The 24,296-nt window shown below is 46.5% G+C and overlaps 1 protein-coding gene across 3 annotated transcripts in view; it reads left to right on the top strand.

Annotated features, from left to right (window-relative positions):
* The first annotated feature begins 7,404 nt into the window (after window positions 1-7,404).
* Window positions 7,405-24,296, top strand: part of Mttfb2 (mitochondrial transcription factor B2) — a 53,964-nt gene continuing 37,072 nt past the window's right edge. For 2 of the 3 annotated variants that reach the window (XM_077705020.1, XM_077705021.1), the window contains exons 1-3: window positions 7,406-7,691; window positions 8,711-8,910; window positions 13,562-13,734. In XM_077705020.1, coding sequence (XP_077561146.1) covers window positions 8,712-8,910; window positions 13,562-13,734 — 372 coding nt within the window. In that variant the 5' untranslated portion in view covers window positions 7,406-7,691; window position 8,711. Of the gene's footprint in view, window positions 7,692-8,710; window positions 8,911-13,561; window positions 13,735-24,296 lie in introns of all 3 variants that reach the window. The other variant, XM_077705022.1, reaches the window with a different exon arrangement.

A 24,296-nucleotide genomic window follows, 5' to 3' on the forward strand; every position in this document is an offset into this window, starting at 1 on the left:
GTTCGTCGCCGCAATGGCTGGATGCAGTGCACGGACTGTGTAAGCCCAGGGTGAAAAGGAAACCAGCGGCGAAAATTCATCGGTGTCTTTCAGAAATCGGCCGCGATATCAACGGGCCACGCATTGTTCTATGCGACTGTTTCGAACGTAGTGACGCACTGCAAACACCTATCGCGGCGACGCACGCAACCGTGGAGGTCGCGATGCCGCATAAGGTGTCCTGCCTTGCGAAATCAGCTGTAGGTGCGAAGAAACAAGCGTTATTTTATTCCGCTTAAACGAGACAACACCGTATGGCGCGAGCAGAGAACTGCGGGATGTGAAACGTTACAAGACTAAGCATTTCTACTTCACGAGACACGCGAGTGGCAAGACGCTCTACGTCAGTTGGTTAGACTGACAGTATACAGTGTCATGCTTTCAATCCAGGCGACCATTTCCGAGGTGTTTCCCGGCGATGTAATAAAAGATCTGCCGGCGTTTCTTTAGTGTCATATCACCACCCCGCAGTTTACAGTGGAATGATAACGCAGAGAACCCCAACTGACGGTGAAAATTGATAGAAAAACACCCTTAAGCACTAGCAGCCGCCTAAAAAAATTACTGTTGCGAGCTTTTATGGAAAAAAACGAATAGTGACCTACAAATGCATCCGTCCGAAGTTCGTTTCCAAGTTGTGCTACATTCAACTTTCATTGGCTTTACACTGATGTGCAGCAGCCTACCGTGAATATATTTTTATTGTTGATGAGGCTTTTGAAATAGCATACATAAAGAAAATATTCGGTTCAACATGTAGTTGCTTTGCAGCCATTTCATGTCAAGCTTTTGTGGAAGCATTTTAATTTCTGATAATCTTCCCGAAGCCAATAATCTTCCCCTATGTACACCAAACAGTGACGTCGAACACTGACTGCCCCATACGAAACCTGAACGAACAGCTATACAAGTGCACTCAATTCTTACTGCACCTATTTAGACAACCGCACTCAACAGGCCCAATGATATATGAGTATGAACGTGAGATCTAAGTGAATTATTTAAAAATGTGCCGACATCTCCATGTAAGCATTTCCATTTTATCCACTTCTGCAACCAATCAGAGCACCAAACTGGAACAGGGAGAAGAAATATTTAATTCTCACTGCCCCTTGTCAACGTGTCATGGGCTACTGCACAAGTATTTTCTATTCTTACCACACTTTCCAGCCAGCAGCAGCAAAGTGGCACCCTGAAAGCCTGACAGTGGATCCATTTTGATTTGCTGCACCAGTGTTTTCAATGCCTAATGCAGCTTTAAAGCCAAAAGCAACAGTGTGTACGCGAAAAGCAGAGACGTCACAGCGTGAAGGTGTGGCATGAATTCATTCTAACGTACTACATAAGCATCTTCAACTCTCACCACAACTTCATGGCCAGAAACTACAATGTGTGTGCGAGAGAAGCAGCGATTTCATAGCCTGAAAGTGTGGCACGAATTTATTCTAACGTACTATGCAAGTGTCTCCAACCCTCACCACAACTTCTTGGCTAGAAGCTACAATGTGTGTGTAAAAAGCAGCGACATCACAGCTTGAAGGCCTGGCATAAACACGTTCCAACGTATTTTATTAGAGCTTTCACTTCTTACCATAGCTTTCTAGTCAGAAGGAACAGTTCTACCTTGCAAAGGAGTTACATAGCATCTTGAAGAAGTGACGTAAAATCGTTGCGACCTGCTGAGTAAGTTTTCCAATTTTTACTGCATCTGAACCAGCTGGAACCAACAGTGCGCACAGAAAGCAGCGACATGACACTCTGGAGGCCTGACGTTTAACCATTTTGATATGCCGCATCACTGCTTTCTATTATTCTTGCAGCTGTATAACCAGAATCAACAGTGCATGCTTGAAAAGTATGAACATAGCATTCTGAAGGGGTGACATACCTCATTTCTACCTGACACACAAGTATTAGCAATTATTGCTGCAGCTCTTCAACCTGAACCACCTTCAGTCACTGTCTGAAGGCTCTCCACAGTTGCTGGAACAATAAAAACATCTAAAAGTGGGAAGCGGTGTTGAATCTAAATTAAAGTATGCTCCATGATAAGACGCTCAAACATGTCCTCCACTCTGTATAATAACAGTCTATCATGACAGAGACACTGGAAATCTTGATGTCTGCCAATACACGTAACCCCTTTGTTGAAACTTAAACTGCACAAGCACCAAAATGCGATCATTAAACTACAGCCATCAACAGTGCACAAACAGAACGGCATAGGCACCCGTCTCTCGCAGGAAGGCAGGTTCATACCGATTTTCTGAAAGCTACCCAACCCAGTCTCGGATAATTGTGCACGAACGTTTACTTCTTCGCGAGTCCCTGCAATAATGGTTTAATCATACCTGTTTACGCCAGGGGGAAAAAAACGCCACACCGCTGCTCCGTTCGTACCCCGGCAGGCTAAAGCAATGCGCGAATCGGCAAGGAAAGATACCTCACATTGTAAGATTTGGCAATCGTCTTAATAACGTGTTCGGCTGTACGAGCGGCCGTATCCGGCCAAAAAACACGCCGCACACGTTTGCACGATCCGCGTCGGGCCGGACGGACACCACGTAGGCCTGCGCTCAACATCGGGCGCAGCCTACGCTCACAGCAACAAACGAAAACGCTTGCAACTTGTCACCGCTACTGCCGTAGACGAAAGCAAATCGCATTATTTCTTCACAAAGGTTGCGTTACACCGACACAATTTCCACAATCACACCAGCAACAGATGCAGCTTCGACGCTATCCCGTTCTCAGATCGAGTTCGTTGACGACGTTCCGAGTACGTAAAGCAGCCCACCAGTGCCGCCACGATTTCCTCACGTACGTACAAACCACGACGCGGCAAGACACACACGGGACAGGTGACGATAAGCGGCTTCCTGATGCACTAATCACATTCGTAACACAAATCGCCTACAGAGCTGTTGGTTCTCGGCAACCTCGTTGTCGCTCGACAGCGCACCAGCGATGGGGAAGCGAGCGCGGCCATATTGGAAGTAGTTCTCCTTTCAAACGTACGTCGCAGGCGTCACACAAATTGCGAGATGCCATTGGTTGCGGATGAACACAAAATCCCTTTGATCTTGAAAAGCCGCTGCAGAGTTAAGGCCGACCTCCATGCAGCGAAATGTCGGCGAAAAGGCGGCGAACGTCGCCCGGCGGCGGCCGCTCTGCCGCCGGCGTCGAAAATACGGCTACCTTCTCGTTCACCACAATGGGTGCACCCAAATCCCAGAAGGCTTCACCTTTCTATCGTTACATGCTTTTAGGTATATAGCCCAATTACTTTTCTGTTCCCCATTGTCAAGTTTGCTACCTTAACACCTCCACAATGTCTCTAAAAAAACATTCAATTCTTAAAATTTTCTCTAATCGTAATTTTTTTGCATCATGATTTGAAAAGATGGGTTTCAGCTTGGAATTAACTTAAAAAATGTGAAGAAAAAACTGCTATGAAGGGCAGCTTTGCCTCAATGCCTGCCGGACACCAAACAAAAAGGGAGCAGTAGGTGTGCATTACTTATGCATAGTTACTCACAAGTATTACCCAGTGCATCATCATGATCATTCTCGCTCTTGTCATTGTCTGAAACCATTGTGCAGTCACAGAGAAAGTCTGACTCACTCTCGGAGACAAATTCGAGGTGTTATAAGCAGACGTTGCTGCCCGAAGTATTGCAAAAAAGCTGGGTTTTTTTCTAGAGACAATGCCACCACCATCATTCCTCATGTTTGACACCATTTTTTGTTACATTTGCCGAACAGGTTTTTTTCTAAAGTTCTGAAGGGCCCTTGGTACTAGAACTAATTACTGGCCGTAAAATAACCGTCGGTGCCGAGAAGCACAGCATTGGCCGCAACCAGTGAGGCTGGCGATTAACTTTCGTGACTCCTTTAAACGTTATTCCTTATAACTGCTTCTATTGACAGCTGCACGATAGCTACAACAAGGCCGGGTTAGGTGACATGTGCTGCCTCACTGTGGACAAATTGCATGAGGCCCAGCCCATGTTGTTTACAGAGCAGCGCCTCAGAGAATTCATTCACAGTGTGTCGTCAGTTTCTGCAGCTGAGACTTCGCGTTTATGAGAATTCTTTATTAACCACTGCACATTACACCATTCAGGAAGCCAGCCCTGCGTTCCACACAGCATCATGTCGCCAACGCGGTCCAGTTCTGCAAGTGCCTTGCCATGGTGGAGCTGGTGAAGGGGGTAGAGCTGTTCCAGGATCTGGTCCACTGTGCCACGTCACCAATGTCAAGCTGGACCAGAGGCTACTGCAGCTGGAGGCGGCAGTGTGGAAAGTAGGGAAAAGTGCTCCAAGTCCTATTGCTGAATGGATGGCCTACCAGTACACCGCGCTGCCTCCAGATGTCATGCCAACTGGCTGACAGGCAGGGATGAGCTGGATCGCGCATTGGCTTTGAGGTTTACCCACACGTCGCAAGCTCTGGGGTACCTTCCAAGCTGTCCAGAGGCTTCAAAGCAACTGGAACCCACTGGAAGTGACGTTGGCCCAAGTCATTTTGGACTGTTTGGGAGCAGCAATAAGTCTGTTTTGAAGAGAAAAAATAAGAGAGTTGTAGCAGCCAAAGATTACCTGGAAGCAATAAAAACAACCCACAGGAACATTATATATACAGTCCAACCCACATATAACATCATTGGACATAACAATAAAGTCACGGCACCATCAACTTCGCTATATGTTGTATGGTAAAATAAACCGCTTAATAATTACACTTATTATTGGTTATAACAATTGAGCCTGATGGTACGAGCCTACGTACAATATAGTATTTGGAGATCATTGAAAGCTCATAAGTGCATTGTGTGTGTGACTAGGCTGTCATCCATTTCGCCCACCATTTCTCTGTTGCGATGCCGGATTTCAGCCTACCGAGCCAAGCAGTGCTTTCACATTTATAGGGCACAGCAACGGAACACCAGACATCGGGGCCTGAATTCTCTAAAATTATGGCTGTACTTTGTAAGTAATGTGGCGTTAACGTGCACGTTTTCCTCGGTTAGGGAATCCTGTGGAGGAGCAGAGAATCAGGGTGCATTGTTCTGCCTGTCGTTTTAAGGTCGAGTAGACGTGCACAGTAGCAAGACGTACTGTGCGATTTCAACAATCTTCCACTCCTCTGCGGGACTTCCAGCCAAGGCACACATGCATTTGTGCACCAATACCGCATCACTTAAAAATGATGATCATTATTTTAGAGAATCTGGTGTCATTTCAGCCACAGTCAGAGGCAGATAGCTGCTTAAGATAAATGCACCAATTGAAAAAATATCTTCTATTACCCGCTCAAAGACCAGAGGGCCCTGAACTCGGGCAACTAGCTGCAGCGAACAGTCAATCGAACTAAGATGGTCACTCTTTGCCCGTAGCTTCTTCTCCCATACCACATTCCTCTATTGCTTCAATAAAAGTTTACAACACCCTGTGTGTATGTCTCATATTTGCCACTAGAAATATGTAGCTGCCCTTTATCTCTAAAGTTCCAGCTAAAGTGATGGTCACCATGCTGCAATGAGAAACTGAAGCCTGTTCTGAGCAGCTGTGCAGTCCCTCCAGTTGTTTGTAAAGCACACCACACTTTTTCAGCATGCAAGGTTGAGGGGAAGGAATGCCCCAAGGACGAAATTCCACCTCTGCTGAAAAACCTCACCTCAAAGATATTTTAAAACACTCAGTAGCTTCTTGTGAATGAGTTATTGAGGGCGCCAAATTAGCTGTTTTTCATAAAACCAGCCACAACGATGGCCCTCGTGCCTTCGCTGAAGCAAACGTCGACAGGGACAGCCTGCATATGAAGAAAATTCAAACATGGCGAAGAACAGCAGCCTAATGAATTTATATATATGCCTTACACAAGAAAACGAAAATCAGTAAAGGGAAAAATATGAGCGCCCATACGTAAAATGTTCAGCTAAACCACTTAAGCTGTCCAAGCAACAGGGTCAGAAACACCAATCTTTCACCTAAAATGTGCATGCATGCAGGGCAACAATAAGAGTATTTATTGGAAGAAAATTAGCAGGTCAACTAGTGGAAAAGCTCTGCAAGTTGATCTTTGTGTCTGTAGGTGGGAGGGGCAGAAAATTAAACACTTTCTAAAAGTACAGCAGACATGCCAGCAAAATTCCCAGCTTTCTAACTCAAAATTCCTACCTCTCAGGAACCTAGCAAAACCACTTCAATAAACTGATATTTAGCATAAAGCAAGAAGTCAACGTGAAGATGAAAACAGTAAAATAATTTTCCAGGATTATGAATATTTTTTGTGTAATTCGGTGATCTTACATCCCCATGCATTTCTGTGGGATAGTTTCCATGGTTCAGGAACCTAGTCGCGCAACATGCAAGACTTGAAACTGTGCACAAAGCAAGTTTTCACCCCCAATATTAGCTGCGCAAAAAATTTAACATTTCGCTAAATAACTAGAGTAATCACGGTTGAATGGCCTGCCATGAGCGGGAAAGCTGCACGCAAATTTTTTTAAAGGTAGTTTAGAGCACTAGGTTGAACTCGGATGGATTCGAATCTTCACAAGTTTTCCTTTAGTGTGTGCATGCCCGTGGATAGCGTTTTGTAATAGCTATACTTAATGCCCGCTTCACAATTCACGTAGTGTGAGCAGCCGCGGTCATGATTTTTACACAACTGGCCAATCCGCTATTGCTCACTAAAGCTAAGGCTGACGTAGCCATCGCAAGAGTTACGTTTATTCATCTGTTTTTATTAATAACAGTGGCTCAGGCTAGTCAGTGAATGGAAGCGGTTTGGCCAGTTGGGTAAAATCATGGCAGACAGCTCTTGCTTTGTATTGTGAAATGGGCTTAGGGTAGCAGCATGGAGTTTCACCCTGATTAAGCCAGAGTTAGTCCAATCGTCAGTAATAACAATGATTAATAATTGTTTTGTTAATTACAATTAATCATTGTAATAATGGGCGGAATGGATCCCCGTCGCATCGCTCGTCACTAGCTTATGAAGCAGACGACGTGCCGCACGCGCAGTGAGCCGCGGGGGTGAGGTAAAGTGCAAGAAACCCTTTTTTTCCCTCCATGGATAAACCCATGGAAAAACGAGTCAGTAGTGGGAAAAACCACACCACTGAATTTAGTGCGTCGAGGATATGGCAAGGTAAATGATATGGCCCCCGGATAGAAATAGGCATTAGAATTAGAAAAATTGAAACCGAAACCATCATTTTTTGCAATCTGTAATGTGTAACATAATTTTGTGCACTTATTATAATTTTTTATAAGGAGAAGAATTTTGGAACAAAAAAAAATTAATAAGGCAAGGCTCAAAACTTTATTATCCCTTGTGTATGACATTCTGGCCGTAACTCTACTGGCCACCATGGCGGCCATGATGGCGGCGCACATGTGCGCAAAAACAACTTTTAGCGCGTAGTTCACCTGTTTCACCTTTGTGGTTTAACGCCCGTGTTTGCTTCCGCGAAATTCTCCCTACTCTGCGACATCTTGCAGCCATGATTGTTTGTACCGGGCGGCTTGGCGACAGGCAGACGTTGGTTGAGGTTTGGTTTTCATGCCGCTTGTACCGTCGCCTGCTAGCCTCTGCTGCTGCGGCTGCGAAATGCTGAGACGGACTTGGTTCGACGCTGCAGGTAAGGCCGTCGTACCGATCGAGCTATCGGCAGGCGTCCAGTAGGCGTCGCCAAGCCCCCCCGTACCCCGTCAGCCCATTGTCGTGCCCGCTTCACAACTCGCGCTGGGAGCAGTCTGCCTGGATTTTTACTCAACCGGCGAAGGCACTGCCGCTCGCTGACCAGGCAGTCACTGTAACCTCATTATTTCATATCATTGGACGTAACATTCGGCGTGGCTACGTGTGGGAGCCATGTGCAGGTTCCAGAATCCGGGTTGTGGGCCGCCGCCAAAACTAGGCCGGCCGTACCGCTCCAGGTTAGCTTAATGCTAAGCACTGTAGGCATACCCGATAGCCCCCGTTGTGATGTCGCCTGCTGCTTCGTTATCACCCCTGAAGTTCTGTCCAATGTGTGTTTGGAATTCTGCGCTGACTGGGAATTTACTATTTTACTTGTAGCAGAATTCTTTGCCGTGGTACGTGTTGCGATGTGATGGATAGAACAGGTCAATCGAAATTAATGTTCGTTATGCAGTGCGTTCCAGCAAACCAAAATCGCAATTCAGTGAGAAGGTAATACGTAGGTAAGGCGCAGTGATGACGATCTCGTCCGTCGTTAACGTCACTCCTCTCCTATTGAGGAAAGTGATCAAAACTCCCTTTTTTCATTAGACGCAGGGTCGTCGTCTCGCGAATTTCAGGAATGCAGTGAGGAGGCGTGAACTGTATTCACCCACTGCCGGTGTTGTGTACCGTGCGTAACTGTTGCAAAAACTCTGTTTTGAGATTCGAACAGGCATAGTGCGCATCTGAATGTGTCGCAGTGAGCAGCAAATGGGCTCAAACGTAGTTGCCGTTATTGATGTCATTACAAATGTCAAGGACTAATGGTCTAGTGCATGCCTAAGTAGAGCAAAACGCAATCGCCAGGTAGACGGAACTGGACACTGAATAAAAAAAGCCTGAATTGGTTCCGCCTGAACTTTCACGCGTTCAAGGGACCGTTTCTACTCTTCCTCACGCATGGCTGGTGTGCAGGATGCTGGTTTCCCGTGGAAGCCGTCGCCTGCTGCCGTGCGGAAAGAGGTTCCTGCGGTTGTTGGCACAGCTGAGCACAACTGCCGAGCCAGCAAGGGGGGGCGATGACCTGGCCGAGCTTTGCCAGCGCTTCCCGACGATCTTGGGCCGCAAGTCGAGCCGCCCCGATGACCTCTTCCATGTGCACAGTGCTGCACTGGGTACCCACCATTGTTCGCCCCGCTGTCTGCTTGTGGCTTGCGTTGACCGCTTCGGAAACTCGGAGCAAGAGAGGGAGAGGGGAAATGATGCTTCCTAGGGCGGCCACACAACGTCACAAATGCTTGGCCTTAGCTAAGCGAGCAATATCTGTTGCGGGAGAAGAAACTGCATGGCTGCCACAATTGGCATTTCACTGCCCCGAAATGAACTGTGGCCGCGATCATTCCATCCATCAGGTGTCCCTACCCTCTCCATCGCTGTTGCAGCTACGAAGCTTAGCAGTCTGCGTTGGTTTTCATGGTGGCATTCTCGTAGGACTACCCCTATAGCTCCATTAAAGATTAGTAAAAAGGCAGAGGTGCTGAAGGCGCCAGTAATTGAGGAAGCGAAAGAAACTTGTGACTATACATGTGTGGAAACAATTGCAAGTCAGTTGGTGAAGTATCAGTCATATAGTTCTGTAAATGTCATGCCCAGGGCCTCAGCAGGCGGGATGTATCGCACGTTGTACCGATGTTCACATATGTAAGGTTGATTGATTGTAGGGTTTAATGCGCCGACGCAATGCAGGCGATGAGGCGCACCGTAGTGGAGGTCTCCGGATTAATTTTCACCACCTGGGGATCCTTAACGTGTGCTGAAATCTCGTACACACGGGCATTTTTGCTTTTCGCCTCCATGAGAAAAGCGGCCGCCGTGGCCAGGAATCGAACCCGCGACTTTGTGCTCAGCAGCGCAACGCCTCAGCCACTGAGCCACCGTGACGGGTGCATACATAAGCTGGGTGCATGACCGAGAGTACGCATGTAAATTGGCCAGTGTCGTACAAAACAACTTTTTGGATAAATAATTCCAACCAATTGCAGTCATTCAACAGGTGGAGTCAGCCAGTTTTCCTCAATTTGAATTACATTGAAAAAAAAAAAAACAGGTCTTTGTTGCTTATATGCTTTCAGAAAAGGTTTGCCGTAAAATGCAGCCCTTACACCAAATTTAAACCCAGTGAAGTCAGCTGCTTCCCCAGAAAAGTGTGGCAAGAGGCCCAGTTAACCTTGAAACACCCTGGATTGTAATGGAGTGTCTTTTAAGTACGTGGCATAAGTCAAAATTTCAATCCAGGCCAAAAGGAGAAACATGACTTCACCTGGGCCAGGTTCTCAAGCTGCATGAACTCCTCTTTGGGAAGTATTATTTTTACTTTAATGCACTTTTCCTGAAATCAACAATTCCTAAAAGGTCAAGCACGTAAAATAAATGTAAATGAAAGCTTCACGTGAGATTTAAGAAACACAGACGGCAGCTTTTATACATTGCTGCTTCCCTCCCACTTCAGAGTCGGCCATCATGCTTTCAGTTTCGTTGTGGTAAACAGTGCTTCACAATGGTGCGCAATTAGTGAAGTCAATAATGTGCGGTGGAGAACACGTGAGCTTTTGCAAGGAATTAGCCCGGCAGGAATTGGCAAGAGGAGCGAGATGTTTAAGTGACACACCTGAGCTTCTAATGTTCCATTGTCCATGCCTGGATGTTGCTATCAGTAAAGCGTGCCCACGCCCAGTCCGAACCTTATCTATCGCCCACGAGAGGTACAGGGTAATTACCTTGTGCTGTTCTGTTGGCAGCACTCTCCTGTTGATAAACAATCCGTAAGCGTCACAAAACTCGACCCTTGGGCCTGGGGGAGTTGAGCAGGACTACTCAATTGTAATGTTTGCAGGCCATTATATGTGGCCTACGATGGAAGAGAGCAGAGTGGGTCAGGGAACAAACGCGTGTTAAGGACATATTAGTAGAGATTAAGAAAAAGAAATGGACGTGGGCAGGGCATGTAATGCGAAGGCAAGATAACCGTTGGTCACTAAGGGTGACAGAGGGTGGGTCCCTAGAGAAGGCAAGCGTGGCAGGGGGTGGCAGAAAGTTAGATGAGTTCAAGAAGTTTGCGGGGATAAATTGTACGCACTTAGCACAGGACCGGGATAATTGCAGTGGGCGTAGATAGGCTGGTGATGATGATGATTATGATATCTGGACGGCGGTTTATTCAAGGAGCGTACAAAGACATCTTCATTGTCAGCTTATCAAATTCTACTGCTCGAAGTGGAGAGCAGAGTCGCAACTTATCGCCTTTCCCTGATGCACTGTTTGCCACGCCGGTATGGCGGCAACAGGAGCTCACTATAGTGGCATTAGAGGGCACTCGCGTGGCGCACTCATTTCATGTATTGATTGATTGATTGTAGGGTGTAAAGGCCAACTGCATTCAAAATTTCGACCTCTTGAAAGCCCTATTTTCGTATAGTCTGCTTAAAAAGAAAGCAGCGTGCAAAATACAACAGCAAAATACGCGCGTGGACGCCGCAAGCGGCCAGCAAAAATCGGCGATTTTGAAACCGAAACCAAGGAGGGAGCGGCCATTGCAGTGACGCTGCAGCCGTCCAGAGTAACCTTGGTCCAGAGAGCGGCCGGACGGTCACCAGCTCGGGAGAAAGTCTGCGCGCAAGCTCTACGCACGCACGGAGCAGCGAATGGGTGAAGTGCGCGCAGCAGAGCTCGACCAATTCTCCAGTGGCGTGGCTGGCCAGAGGAAAAATCCCCTGTCGGCTGGATCGTCACAGGCGCGTCGTGGCTGTTTACGCGATCCGCCGGCAGGTGCAGCGTAGTCTGCGGCGGAGCTTTTTTAAACGCTTTTGACTGATTAACGAGGCGTTTCATGGGGCTACCACTTGTGTCCCGGCTGATTTGGGGGTACTTACTACGCAATAAAAATAAATTTGGTCGGGGTGAAATTTGAGTGCAGTTGGCCTTTAACGCACCGACGCAGCGCAGGCGATGAGGTGCGCCGTAGTGGAGGGCTCCGGATTAATTTTGACCACCTGGGGATCCTTATCGTGCACCGAAATCTCGTACACACAGGCGTTTTTGCTTTTTGCCTCCATCAGGAAAGCGGCAGCCGTGGCCGGGAATCGAACCCGCGACCTCATGCTCAGCAGCGCAATGCCTTGGCCACTGAGCCACCGCGGCGGGTCATTTTATGTATTATTGCCCAGGTGTGTGCGGTTGGGCAGAGGTTGATGCGGCGTTATGGCCTTGTGCATCAACGATATGTCAAAAAGCATTTCTCATTCCGTCGGAGACGAATCATAAAAGTCCAAGCCAGTCTCCTTGGCCAGAGAATCGTTGTCGGGGTCGGCCATGGCTTGGAGACGTAGAAGCTACTGTTGCCAGCGTGAAAGCACCTAAACCACACCGGTGTCTCGCTCCTACTTTGTGACACAATGGCTGCGTTGCAAAAAAATGAAAGGGGAATGGAAGAGAGGAATGCCAGCTTTACTTACTTACTTCTCAGCAAACAACGCATCGTTGCTCATCGAACAAAAGCCGATAAAGCTACGAAACGTATGATATTTCAGTTAAAACAACATATCATTCAGCCTTGAGTGACCCTTTAAAGGGCACTGCCTTGTTACAATACAGCCTTGGCTGGAACAACTGGATTGTTCGAATTATCCTTGAATTTAGATGACCATATACGATCTCACATAGCAGATTTGCCCTTTACTGTAGCCATAAAAATGAAGGGTTTTAGATTTGCTGTGCACACACTCCCAATCTGAAATCATAAAAATACACGCAAAACCACAGTTTTATGGGATGTGGTCACTGCATGGTTTGCTGATACGCAGCTGCTGCTCTCCCAACAGAGTTCCTCCCACTGTGTGCAAAGGGCCGCAAAGTTAAAATCGATGTGTAAAAAAATAAGCCCACCTTGCACAATAAATGCACCCCAAATGCACATTGATTCTTTTTTCTTGTGCAAAAACAGCGTTGATGATAGGCATAAATACCGCATGCGGCTTTGAATTAGTGGTGTCTGGACTGTGGTACTCTGATGTGAGGGTGACATCCTCGACAGCTATGTTTGATCATCCCTGACATGTGCCTTCAAACTCGCACCCACAGAGTGGATTGTTCAATGCTTGATACAATGGTGCAAGCAATCAGAAATTTTGGTAGATAATAATTTCAGCTGTTCGTAGCACTCCCGTGTAGTCGCCCTGGATTTCCGTCTTGGGTTGTCTAACAAAATTTGCGTTGCTTCTTGAGCTAGGCAACCTCTGCTGTCACAAGGGTGGCTTGGTGGGCTAGTTGGCTAAGCATCAAACGGGGGTTAACTGGCAGAGCACATAGGCAAGGCTGAACCGAGAAGGGCGGCACTGTGGGCGGTCTTTCTGTGACTGGAAAACAGTGAGAGCAGACAAAAACACAAGGGAAACAAGGGTGCAAACATGGCGCTGACGCGCAACTGAAAGTGTTGTTGTTTCAAAGGCAGTATAAATACCTGCGATGTCAACATCTAAGAAAATACGGAAAGCTTTGCAACCTCAAGAAAATTCAGAACACAAACGCCACGCTACCAAACTGCACAAGCGCATCACTTCAGAATGTGTGCCTGTACAGTGTTTGGTATCGTGGTGTTTGTGTTCTGCATTTTTTTTAGATTGTAGAGCCTTGTAGACACCGTGGTGTGTGCCTCTTTCTTTATCCGTGTTTGTGAGCGCTTTTTCCGTCCAGATGAATGGCCCTTGTGGTCTCTCCTGGTCGGCAGTCGGTGTGCTGTGCTAAAAGGAGCCCTGCCCTGTCCGCATGCAGACCTGCTTGAAGAGCAGCTGGCGGAGTGGCCGGGTGGCTGTCCCCGTGTGGTGCTGGAGGCCAATGCGGGGCCGGGCCTGCTGTGCCGGCGGCTGATGGAAGGAGGGCGGCTGCCGGACACCTGCCGGGTGCGCCTCTTTGAGCGCCGGCCGGCCTTCCTTCCAGGACTGGAGGTGTGTGCGCGCAGGCCGCACTTCTTTGAGCACACTAGAGGCATTTTTTTTACCTGAACTGGCAAGCAGTGCAGCATATGTTCATTTTTTTTACTAATTGATATCCTCAGTAACACTCTGCACTGTTCTGCACGACACTGCACTAATCTGCACCAGTTCAGGTTAAAAAAATACCCCTACTGTTTGACGGGACTTTCTCATGCTGTGGTCCACGAGTAAGACATTTTGCTTGCTGTTTTTTTGTTTCTTTTTGTTGTAGATTGTTGGCTCTCCTCCTATGCACTACGTGCCTGCTGAGCGAACATATGAAAACTAGAACACTTTTGTTTTTTTACCATGCAAATTGGCTTTTCTTTGAAAAATGATTTTGGCTTGTTGCCCTGTTTACTTTACATTAGCTTCAAACCTGTCATAGCTTTGCTAATGCCAGTATTGTTCCTCGCTTTATTTTTTCCTTTTATATGGGAGGGGGGGGGGAGTGGAATCTCTACGAAGATCTAAAAAGGTGCAGCACTCCAAGGGATCCCTCTCTGGAGCATGCTTGCTTCACAAACTTGCCGCGGTGGCTCAGTGGCTCAGGCGTTGCGCTGCTGAGCACGAAAACGCAGGTTTGATTCCCGGCCGCGGCAATCGCTTTTCTGATAAAGGCGGAAAGGGAAAACACCCGTGTGTACGAGATTTCGGCGCACAATAACATACCTCGGCAAAGTTGGCGCGGCTCACTCAAACTCACTCACAATTTTTTTTTTTGAATCACCACTCACTCAAACTCAGACTCAATGCTGAGCAGCACATCTGCGCTCACTCAAACTCAAACTCACATTGAGCTCAAAACTCAGAACTCACTCGGACTCAAAACTCAAAATGTACTCAGAACTCAAAATGTACTCAAACTCAAAATGTAATCAAAACTCAAAATGTACTCAAACTCAAAATGTACTCAAACTCTATTTGGACTCAAAACTCAAAATGTACTCAAAACTCAAAATGTACTCAAACTCAAAGTGTACTCAAACTCAAAATGGACTCAAAACTCAAAATGTACTCAAACTCAAAATGAACTCAAAACTCAAAATGGACTCAAAACTCAAAATGTACTCAAACTCAAAGTGAACTCAAACTCAAAATGTACTCAGAACTCAAAATGTACTCAAAACTCAAAATGTACTCAAACTCAAAATGGACTCAAACTCAAAATGTACTCAAAATTCAAAATGAACTCAGAACTCTAAATGGGCTGAGAACTCAAAATGAATTCAGAACTCACATGGCCTCACAGAGATTGAGACAGTCAGAGAGTGAGAGTGAGAGTGAGAGTTTGAGAGTGTGAGCTTGAGAGTGTGAGAGTGAGAGTGTGAGAGAGAGAGTGTGAGTGAGAGTGAGAGTGTGAGTGAGAGTGTGTACCTTTTGCTGTATACCTTTTGCGATATCCTCATAATTATAACCAGAAAGCATTTTCATATTTGTCCCACGTGACCCCCTCGACAAGACCTTTAATTTGATACCCCACACACCCTAGCAGGGTAATTTGGAATTCATACCAGTCAAACTAACCATGACTCATGACTGTAACCAGGACGCATTATTTAGGTGTCCGACATGATTCCCCTAACTGGAACCTTCAATTTGACGCCCCACATGCTTCAGCGGCCTCACCTTGAATTTAACCCCATCTATGACTCATAATGACCATCTCATGATTCGAACTACGAAGCCTTTTTAGATGCAGAGCATCTGATTCACTCGCCTTGTCCCTCCGGCGTCGTCGTCGTTGTTGTCGTCGGCGTTGTCCACCCCTCTGCCATTCTCATTCTCCTCGCTTCTCCTCGCCGCGCGAGCTGCGCTCTCCGCCGCTCTCCGCCGCTCTCCGCCGCTCACCCCCTCTCCTCTCCGATAACGAACACTCTCTCGCGAGGGGCATTGGATTGGATTGGATTTGATTGGATTGGATTGGCTTGGCTTGGATTTGGTTGGATTGGATTGGATTAAAGTGGATTGTGTTGGATTGCGTTGCGTCATAGCCGCGGCACGTTGCGTCATAGCCGCGGCAGACGCGCTGGGGCCGGCGCATGTGCAGTACTCTCTCTTCCGCGGTTTCCTCTCCTTCGGGCGCGCTGCGCACATAACCGGTGTGCCATTCTCCGGCGAAGCAACATCCACGCTTGGCTCAAACACCTAGAGTCCACGCCGCTTTACAAGTACGCCAACGTCGTCATCGACTGGGACCAGCTTACGCAGTCCCCTCAACGTTATGAGCGCTATAAAACGCGTTCCCTTCGCCGCTCCGCCTATGCGTCGCATCTACACAGGGGTTCCCGCGAGGGGAGGTGGGAGTTTTTTTATTTGTACCACGTGATTCCCCTCTTCAAGACCGTAAATTTGATACCTTACACTCCCTAGCGGGGTCACTTCGAATTTTACCCCAATATAAGACTCGCCATGACAATCTAATGGTTATAACCAGGAAGCATTTTTGTATTTCTCCCACGTGATTCGGCTCATCAAGACCATTGATTTGATACCCATCACATCCTAGCGGAATCAATTTGAACGTTAAACCAATCAATGACTAACCATGACTATCTCATGATATAGCCCTACCACATTTTTGTCCCACGTGATTTTCCTTATCGGATTCTCAATTTGATACCCCGGACACCCAGTGGCATCCTTGTGAATTTTAACCTAATTTATGACCCATTTTGACTATGTCATGATAATAATCAGGAAGCACGTGATTACCCTCATCGAGACCTTTAATTTGATACGCCCTAGCGTCATGAACCTGAATTTTAACTGAATCTTTGATTTACCATGACTACGTCATGATATATCCATAAGTCATTTTCGTCCCCATGGATTTCCCACATCGAGACCTTGAATTTGATTCCCCACATGCCCTCGCAGCGTCATTTTGAATTTTAACCCAATCTATGACTCATTATGACTGCCTGATGACTACAATCAGGAAGCATTTTTTTTATTTACCCCGCGTGATTCCGTTAATCCGGACCTTTCATTTGATACCTTACACGCCTTAGCCTCATCAGTTTCACTTTTCACCCAATCTAATGTGGTCATTATTCTGTCTTAAGGGGCGCTGCCCAGTCAATTCAGTTAATTCATTTGAAACAGTAGAAAGGACAGCCCCCGCCCACATTTCCCCCCGGCTCTCACCTCTTCCTTTGTGACCCCTAGTATATCAAGCCGTTAACAGTAGCAGGCGAACAACCAGCACGCCAGCGCCGCCGTGTGCTTTCCCACCACCCTTTCCCACGCTCTTAGTGGATCCGTCAGGAGGAAAAGTTAAGACAACCCTTTTTTATGACCTCACCTGTCAATTATCACTCACGCGCCCAGCCGCGAAAATTAGGTATACAGCAAGTGCTTATGGCCGTAAAAATTCAACAAGAAACTAAAAAAAATCAGACACCACCTCCCTCCCAACCGATCATGCAGATCGCGATTGGTGCCATACCCGCAGGTAACTTGAATTCCGAGCCCACAGTGACGCATGAAACTTAACAGCCAACCATAGCTGCCTGCTAGGCTACTCATATGTACTCAAACTCCAAATGGACTTAAAACTCCTATTTACTCAGAACTCAAAATGTATTCAAAACTCAATATTTAATCAAACTCAAAATGTGCTCAAACTCAAAATGTACTCAGAACTCAAAATGGACTCAAACTCAAAATGTACTCAGAACTCAAAATGGACTCAAACTCAAAATGTACTCAGAACTCAAAATGGACTCAAACTCAAAATGTACTCAGAACTCAAAATGGACTCAAACTCAAAATGTACTCAGAACTCAAAATGGACTCAAACTCAATCGGACTCAAACTCAGTCGTGATCACTCGGCTCAAACTCACTCAAGCTCAAACTCACCATGCCACACTAGCCTCGCGCTCACTCAAACTCACACTCACGCGTGAGTTTGAGTCCAAATGAGTCTGAGTGAGTGGACTCATGAGTGAGTTTGCCGACCTCTGCACAATAAAGACCCCCCAGGCGGTCAAAATTAATCCAGAGCCCTCCACTACGGTACGCCTCATCGCCTACGTTGCGTCGGCACCCCACAATCAATCAATCAATCAATCAATCAATCAATCAATCAATCAATCAATCAATCAATCAATCAATCAACTTGCTTCACAAGAGGCTTCACAATACTGGAAGGGGAGAGAGGTCCCTTAGCTCTGTGTTGCATGCTTCAAGTACCGTATTTATTCAAATCTAGGCCGATAGTTTTTTTGAATAACTGATACATCAAACGCCAGGGTCAGCTTGGATTCGAGGATTTTGAAACACATGCCAATTTCCAAGTGAAATTGAGGGAAGTGATGCGCAGCTGGCGCCACTCAGAAAAGAAAGTATTGTAGCCATTACAAGACGAGCCAGTAGCCACTTAAGGGGCCATAGTATGGTGGCTAGCCGGGGTAAGTGGCGTCAGCGGGCTTTCGCCGCTGATGGGGAAGCGATTCTTCCTTTCATGCACGGCCGCGGTGGCGCTCCGGTAAGCTCTTTGACGCCTGTTGAAAGCGAAGCCCCAGTAAAGAGTGGGGTTGGCGTATGACCAGGCGTGTTCTCTTCGCTTGAAATGCGCTTTACGTTCCGTCGTTTGTTTATTAGTTCGCACACGTGTTTCTATGTGCCCTGTATGCTGAGTTTGTCACTTTTTGAAAACTAATTTTCTGTAAGTACTGAAAGCGGTAATCGAGAGCTCATTGCGGAGTTCAATGAGCTCTGGTGTAAAAACGAAAGCGTCGCCGACGCACTGCTTTGCGTAAAAAATTCTCGTTACCGACCTAAAATTATGAGTGATCCGATCCCTATTATTTATCCCAATGTCTACGAGTATTTATCAGAGAAACCACCCCAGAAAAGCGCGTACAGGATGCCTGCGGGCGGCCTACCTGCCACGGCGACGACGCTACCGTGGAAGCGTCGTCACCTCTTTGCACAACGATACTACCGACGCCCATGGAGACGAAAGCGCTCCCAATAACTCAATAAATTTGAGGCGCTAAACAACGGGGACCAGAAGAAACACGTAGACACAGACAAGGCGCCACTTCCAACTACCGTATTTATTCGAATGTAGGCCGGCCCCGATTCTAAGCCGACCCCCGAAAGTCCGAAGGCGCGAAAAAAAAAAAAACTTGCCTCGAATGTAGGCCGAACAAAAAGGAGAGGTCAGCGTTCACAAAAAGAAAACACGTTTATTGAACATGAAGATGCCGTGCTGGAACTCAATCAGTTTCTCTTCAAAATCACCGGGCAACTTCTGGACGATTGAGGTTCGACGACGGAGGCTAAAGCCGAAGTGCTTCATGAATTTCTGTAGCCAGCCCCGACTGGCTTTGAAGTGTGCCCGCGATAAGCCTCGTTCCCTTAAAAGCACCCTTACTTTTGCCTGGAGCACTTCTGTCGTTACTGGAAGGGCAGCTGCTCGCTGCGTCTGAACGAAGTCAGCCAATGCCATCTCCATTTCATGGTGACGGCATTCTCGTGGTCCGGTGATTGCCAACCTCGTTGCGGCGCACGCAAATATCCTCTCCCTTTGCGTCCTCCAACGACGGACATTTTTTTCATCCACGCCGAAGTCCCGCCCGGCTTGAACGTTCGACGACAACTCCGCAGCTAAAACAACTTTTCTTTTAAAAGCGGCACTATAATGGCACCGCTTCTTTTTGCGCTGTCAAAACCAAACGCCACACCGCCAACACCGCACGCAGGCCACTGTCCGCACAATTCAAAATGGCGGCCTATGGCCCTTAAGGGGGCAGTTGGGTCTTTGAGGCCGAAAAACGGTCAAAAAAAGCGTTTTCTCAAAAATAGAATTTTTGGCCTCCACGGCCATTTTTCTAACAGTCTGTAAATTTCCTCATCAAAGGGCATCATATTTTGTTGTTATTATATTATAATAGCATTTTAAAGTGCACTCTACAGCTCAGTTAGCGCAGAATTCGATGGTGAAACGGCACTTTTCTTGCAATGCAAAGCTAGCATTTCATCCTCAGATATCTTGGCACCCAGAGCAGGTACAACTTTAATTCTTTTTGCTTCTGATACCAAAATGTGTGGAGAATACAATATAGGAAACAAATTTTTCAAATGGAGGCTTTGGAAAATTATTATTGTGTTCAATTGGCACCACCTGCGAGCCATTTCTGGCAGAGCGCGGGAGAAGCGAAGTTCTCTGTGTTGTAAAACGACCAAAAATAGCTAAATCAAAAAAGTTCTTCCTATGTTGTATCCTGTAGTCATTTGTCTGCCTAGCCACGTGGTAATTGCCATCCTGCATGGAGTGGTTATTTTGTAACTGTGTCCCAAAATAATGGCAATTAATCATTAATTAACTCCAAATATAATCAGCTTACAAAAAATCTAATAGGAGATTTAAAATCAGCACAAAAAACTCTATAACGCAGTGCAGTTTCATTAAAATTGGTTGGTAAATAAAAAATATAGCTCTAAGACCAGTCTGCCCCCTTAAGTGGCTACTGGCTCGTCTAGTAATGGCTACAATACTTTCTTTTCTGGGTGGCGCTAGCTGCACGCTACTTCACTTGGAAATTGGCGCATATTTCAAAATCCTCGAATCCAAGCCGACCCTGGAGTTTGATATATCAGTATTTCAAAAAAACTATCGGCTTAGATTCGAATAAATACGGTAAACTTTAATCGTGAAAAACCCTGGATTAAATACACTGTTTTGACGTCATGCAAAAACCGTCACACCAACAACGTGTGCCAACCTACACGTGTCCATCTAAAAACTGGAGTTCTTTGAATGATAATGTGACCGATGGTGTACTGATGCACTTACCGTATTTACCCGATTCTAACGCGCCCCCAATTCTAACGCGCACCCGATTTTCCTGGCGAAAAAAATGAAAAAACTTGCACCTCCGATTGTAACGCGCACGGGACTTTGTGGCCCAGACAAACAAATGCGAGAGAAACGGGCGATTTATTTCCCGAAGTAATCTCACTCATCTCACTCCTCATCGCTCTCCTCTGACCACAACATCTTGGCCTCGGTGCCTTCACGCGCGTTTGCGATGCCACACTTCTGAACGAACGTTCAACCATGGTTTATGGGATCGTGGCCCACGCCTCGCACGCCCATCCCGATAGCTTCTCCAGAGGTGCACGCTTCAGCCTACCGCTCGTTTTGAACGCGTGGGAGCCGCTGCTGCCATTGCTGTTATCAAGCGCGCAAGTGAAACGATATGACGATTTGTGTGAACTCCGTTAGAAAAGCCTAAGCGCCTAGGCTTGCTGCGTCCGAAAAATCGTTGCTAAAAGCTTTGGCGCCATCTCGAGATGGCGATGGGTGGGACAAAATTTCCGCTGTTTCGGCAGTTTCGGTTTTGTATCCGATTCTAACGCGCATGCGATTTTTCGGCCTATTTTTTCGGAAATAAAGTGCGCGTTAGAATCGGGTAAATACGGTATCTCCCGCCTTGTGAATGAAGTACGCCTCCACAATTTCTCTTTCTTGCCTATCTCTCACCCATTTTAAAAACGTGGCCTGTTTGAAGAGCGGAGTGCATTTAGTTCCCTGCTGAGTGCACCTTTTGCAGTGCTCAGCCATGTGGCCCCCTGCGTTGTTTTTTACAGCCCAACAATGCTCGCGCGCTCTGTCGTTGAAACATCTGCCTGTTTGGCCAATATAACTCTTGTTACAACTCATGGGAATCTCGTATACAACTCCCATGGTGCATTCCGTGTATATTTCGCTGTGCTTCTTGGGGCACGATTGCCGCTTCCTTTCCTTCATCATAGGACAAACCTTTGCCAATTTGCAGGGCGCGCTAAACACCACATTGATGTCGTACCTTTGAGCAACTTTTTTGAGGTTATGCGAGATCCTGTGCCAATACGGGATAACGTGAACTTTCTTTCCGTTGTTTAGCGCCTCAAATTTATTCAGTATGTTCAACCAACTAGCCCTGATCAAGCTTTTGTTCCCAATAACTCCCCAACCATAACTGATATCGTGAAATGTGAACCGCAAAGTGCCTATTTGGCGAAGCACGAGATTGCTGGGGCTGACAATGTTGCAGCCTTTAGAGTTAATTTTGTACCGTGGATCACCAGAACCTTGCATTCGAAAAAGTCGTTTTATTCTGTGCAATCAAAAGAGAGAGAAAGAACTTTTATTGAAACCATTTCAGGTGACGCTCGCAGGTGTCAGACGGGGTGCATGGAACCGTTTTCACGAGTGCCATACCCTCACTGCCATCGAGTGCAGTGAACGTTAAATGTTCCAAGCCACACTTTATCTATTTATTTATTTTCTCTCAAGGCACATGGGCATTACAGAGAGGAGTGGGGGTCAAACACTCTTCAGGCTCTTGTGAATCCCTTAGAGGTCACTGACAGTGCAATGGCGCAAGAGCTGCTTGCAATTGTGGAAGCTACCTGGTACACCGTGCAAAGGATTTGGCAAAAAGGGTGAGTTAATTTGCTGCTAACCCCAAACGCCAAGAAAAGACCTGTGAAGACCCGTGATGCTAATTAAAATTAAGAGTGGTGTATTGGCAGAATGAATTAGTTTCTTGTCCTTCTCGGGAGGAAGTGCTGCTGTATGCAAGTATACCTACATACTTTTTCACTCTTCATACGTTTTTGTGTAAATGTCAAAAACGTATCACCGTAGTTGGAGACGTAGCAATTTAATTTTCTTTTTTTTCATCGATATTGAACAGTGCAGTACTCAAATGCAAACTTTTTCCATTGCATTTACAGTACAGCCTTGATATTTGTGCATTTTTTAAAGAAAATAAAGTGACTTTACTGGTATTCCTCCTAGTTGCAGACTTAATCCATTTTTTATTTGCTTTCAGTAAAATGTTTGTAGTCTGAATATGTACAGGAAAGAGATTCTGTACGTCAAAACTTAACAATTTGTTCCTTCTACTAGTTGAAGTGAAAGGCTGCAGTCGCAGATGCAGACCCTTTGAATTTCGGTTTCCGTGTAGTCGTTAGTATACATTCGGCTGCAAAAAAAAAGGTGGAGTCCGTGCTTTGTGTGTTTATCCAAACGGCGGGTATGATCTCTTCTTTGTTTTTCATCTAAAATAACGTCGAGTACAGAACGGGAAGCCTGGAGTACAACATGGAAGTCGGGAGTGCAAGATGCGTGAAGTTAAAGGAGCACTGACACCAATTTTCGGCGCTAATATTATTGCACAGTTCGCTTCCTTCACTCAACAGAATACCCTGGCTAAAATATAAGTGGCCTGCGACGCAAAGAACATAGTTCAATTGGATCTCATTTATCGCGCCGACGGATCAGCGCGCGGAGCGGCACTCAGCAAATGGACATTAGCGTGACATCAACCCGTGAAGCCAAAAAAAGTGAGGGTGCAACACCCTCTCAAGCAGGCGCTGGTGATGTCCGCAGAAAGCGGTGAGGTCAGGCCAGGATTCTGTCATATGCGCCGTTCGGGATGGAAGCGCGGGAATTTGAAAAACGATTGTCACGCCGTTCAATGTAATTAACTATCACGTGCTGAAGTACTTGAAGTGCTGTTTCAGGTTCGCCAGACCATTAAGCATTGATAAAAGCAATAAAAGGGTAACATGAAATTTTTGTGTCAGTGCTCCTTTAAGGAAAACAGGTGCAGCAGTGGCGACTCCCCACCCACTTTCCAGCGATTTCTGTATGACGGCGGAGGAACTTGCTTGCACAATTGGCGGTCGCTGACCGAATCCACTGCCATGAGTCATGATTGGGTGATTGTAGTGGGGCCTTTGGTTCCAGTTTATCGTAACACTGAATGCTGACGTTGACTATGTTTTTAGTGCTGGCTTACATTACGTCACTCATGCCCACTTGAAAGTTTTTTGATATTTCTTGCGCTTCATCAGCTGAAAAGCTTCTTTCGTGGCTAAAATACAGCTCAGTGAGTTATCAAAGGTTACGTCCTTCAAATTTAACGGAGTTCTATTTTCTTACCCCTTTAGTGCAGTCAGTCATGGGCAGTCCTTTGGCCAGCTCACGCCTTGCTCTAATTGCCGTTTGCCTCCTTGGTGGCGCTCCTAAGACGTTGATCACCCACTCGCCTCATCTCCCGGAAATCGTAAAGACCAAAGTTAAAGGAGCACTGACACGAAAATTTTATGTTACCCTTTTATTGCTTTTATCGGTGCTTAATGGTCTGGTGAACCTGAAACAGCACTTCAAATACTTCAACGCACTATAGTTAATTACATTGAACGTCCTGAAAATCATTTGTTTCAAATTCTCGCGCTTTCATCCCGAACGGCGCATATTTTGTGCGGACGTCACCAGCGCTTGCTCGCCGCTCGAGGGGCCGCGCGCGTGAAGTGATGTCACGAGTTTTTGACGAGCGCTGTCACGTCACTTCTTTTGGCTTCACGGGATGATGTCACACTGATGTCCATTTGCTGAGTGCTGCTCGGAGCGCTGCTCCGTCGGCGCGATAAACGAAGTCCAATTGAAGCATGTTCTTCGCGTCGCAGGCCGCTCATATTTCAGCCAGGGTATTCTGTGGAGTGAAGGAAGCGAACTGTGCAATA

The sequence above is a fragment of the Haemaphysalis longicornis genome, unplaced genomic scaffold, assembly GCF_048455015.1.
Source record: "Haemaphysalis longicornis isolate Haplotype H1 unplaced genomic scaffold, Haemaphysalis longicornis Haplotype H1 scaffold_3, whole genome shotgun sequence".
NCBI lineage: Eukaryota > Metazoa > Arthropoda > Arachnida > Ixodida > Ixodidae > Haemaphysalis > Haemaphysalis longicornis.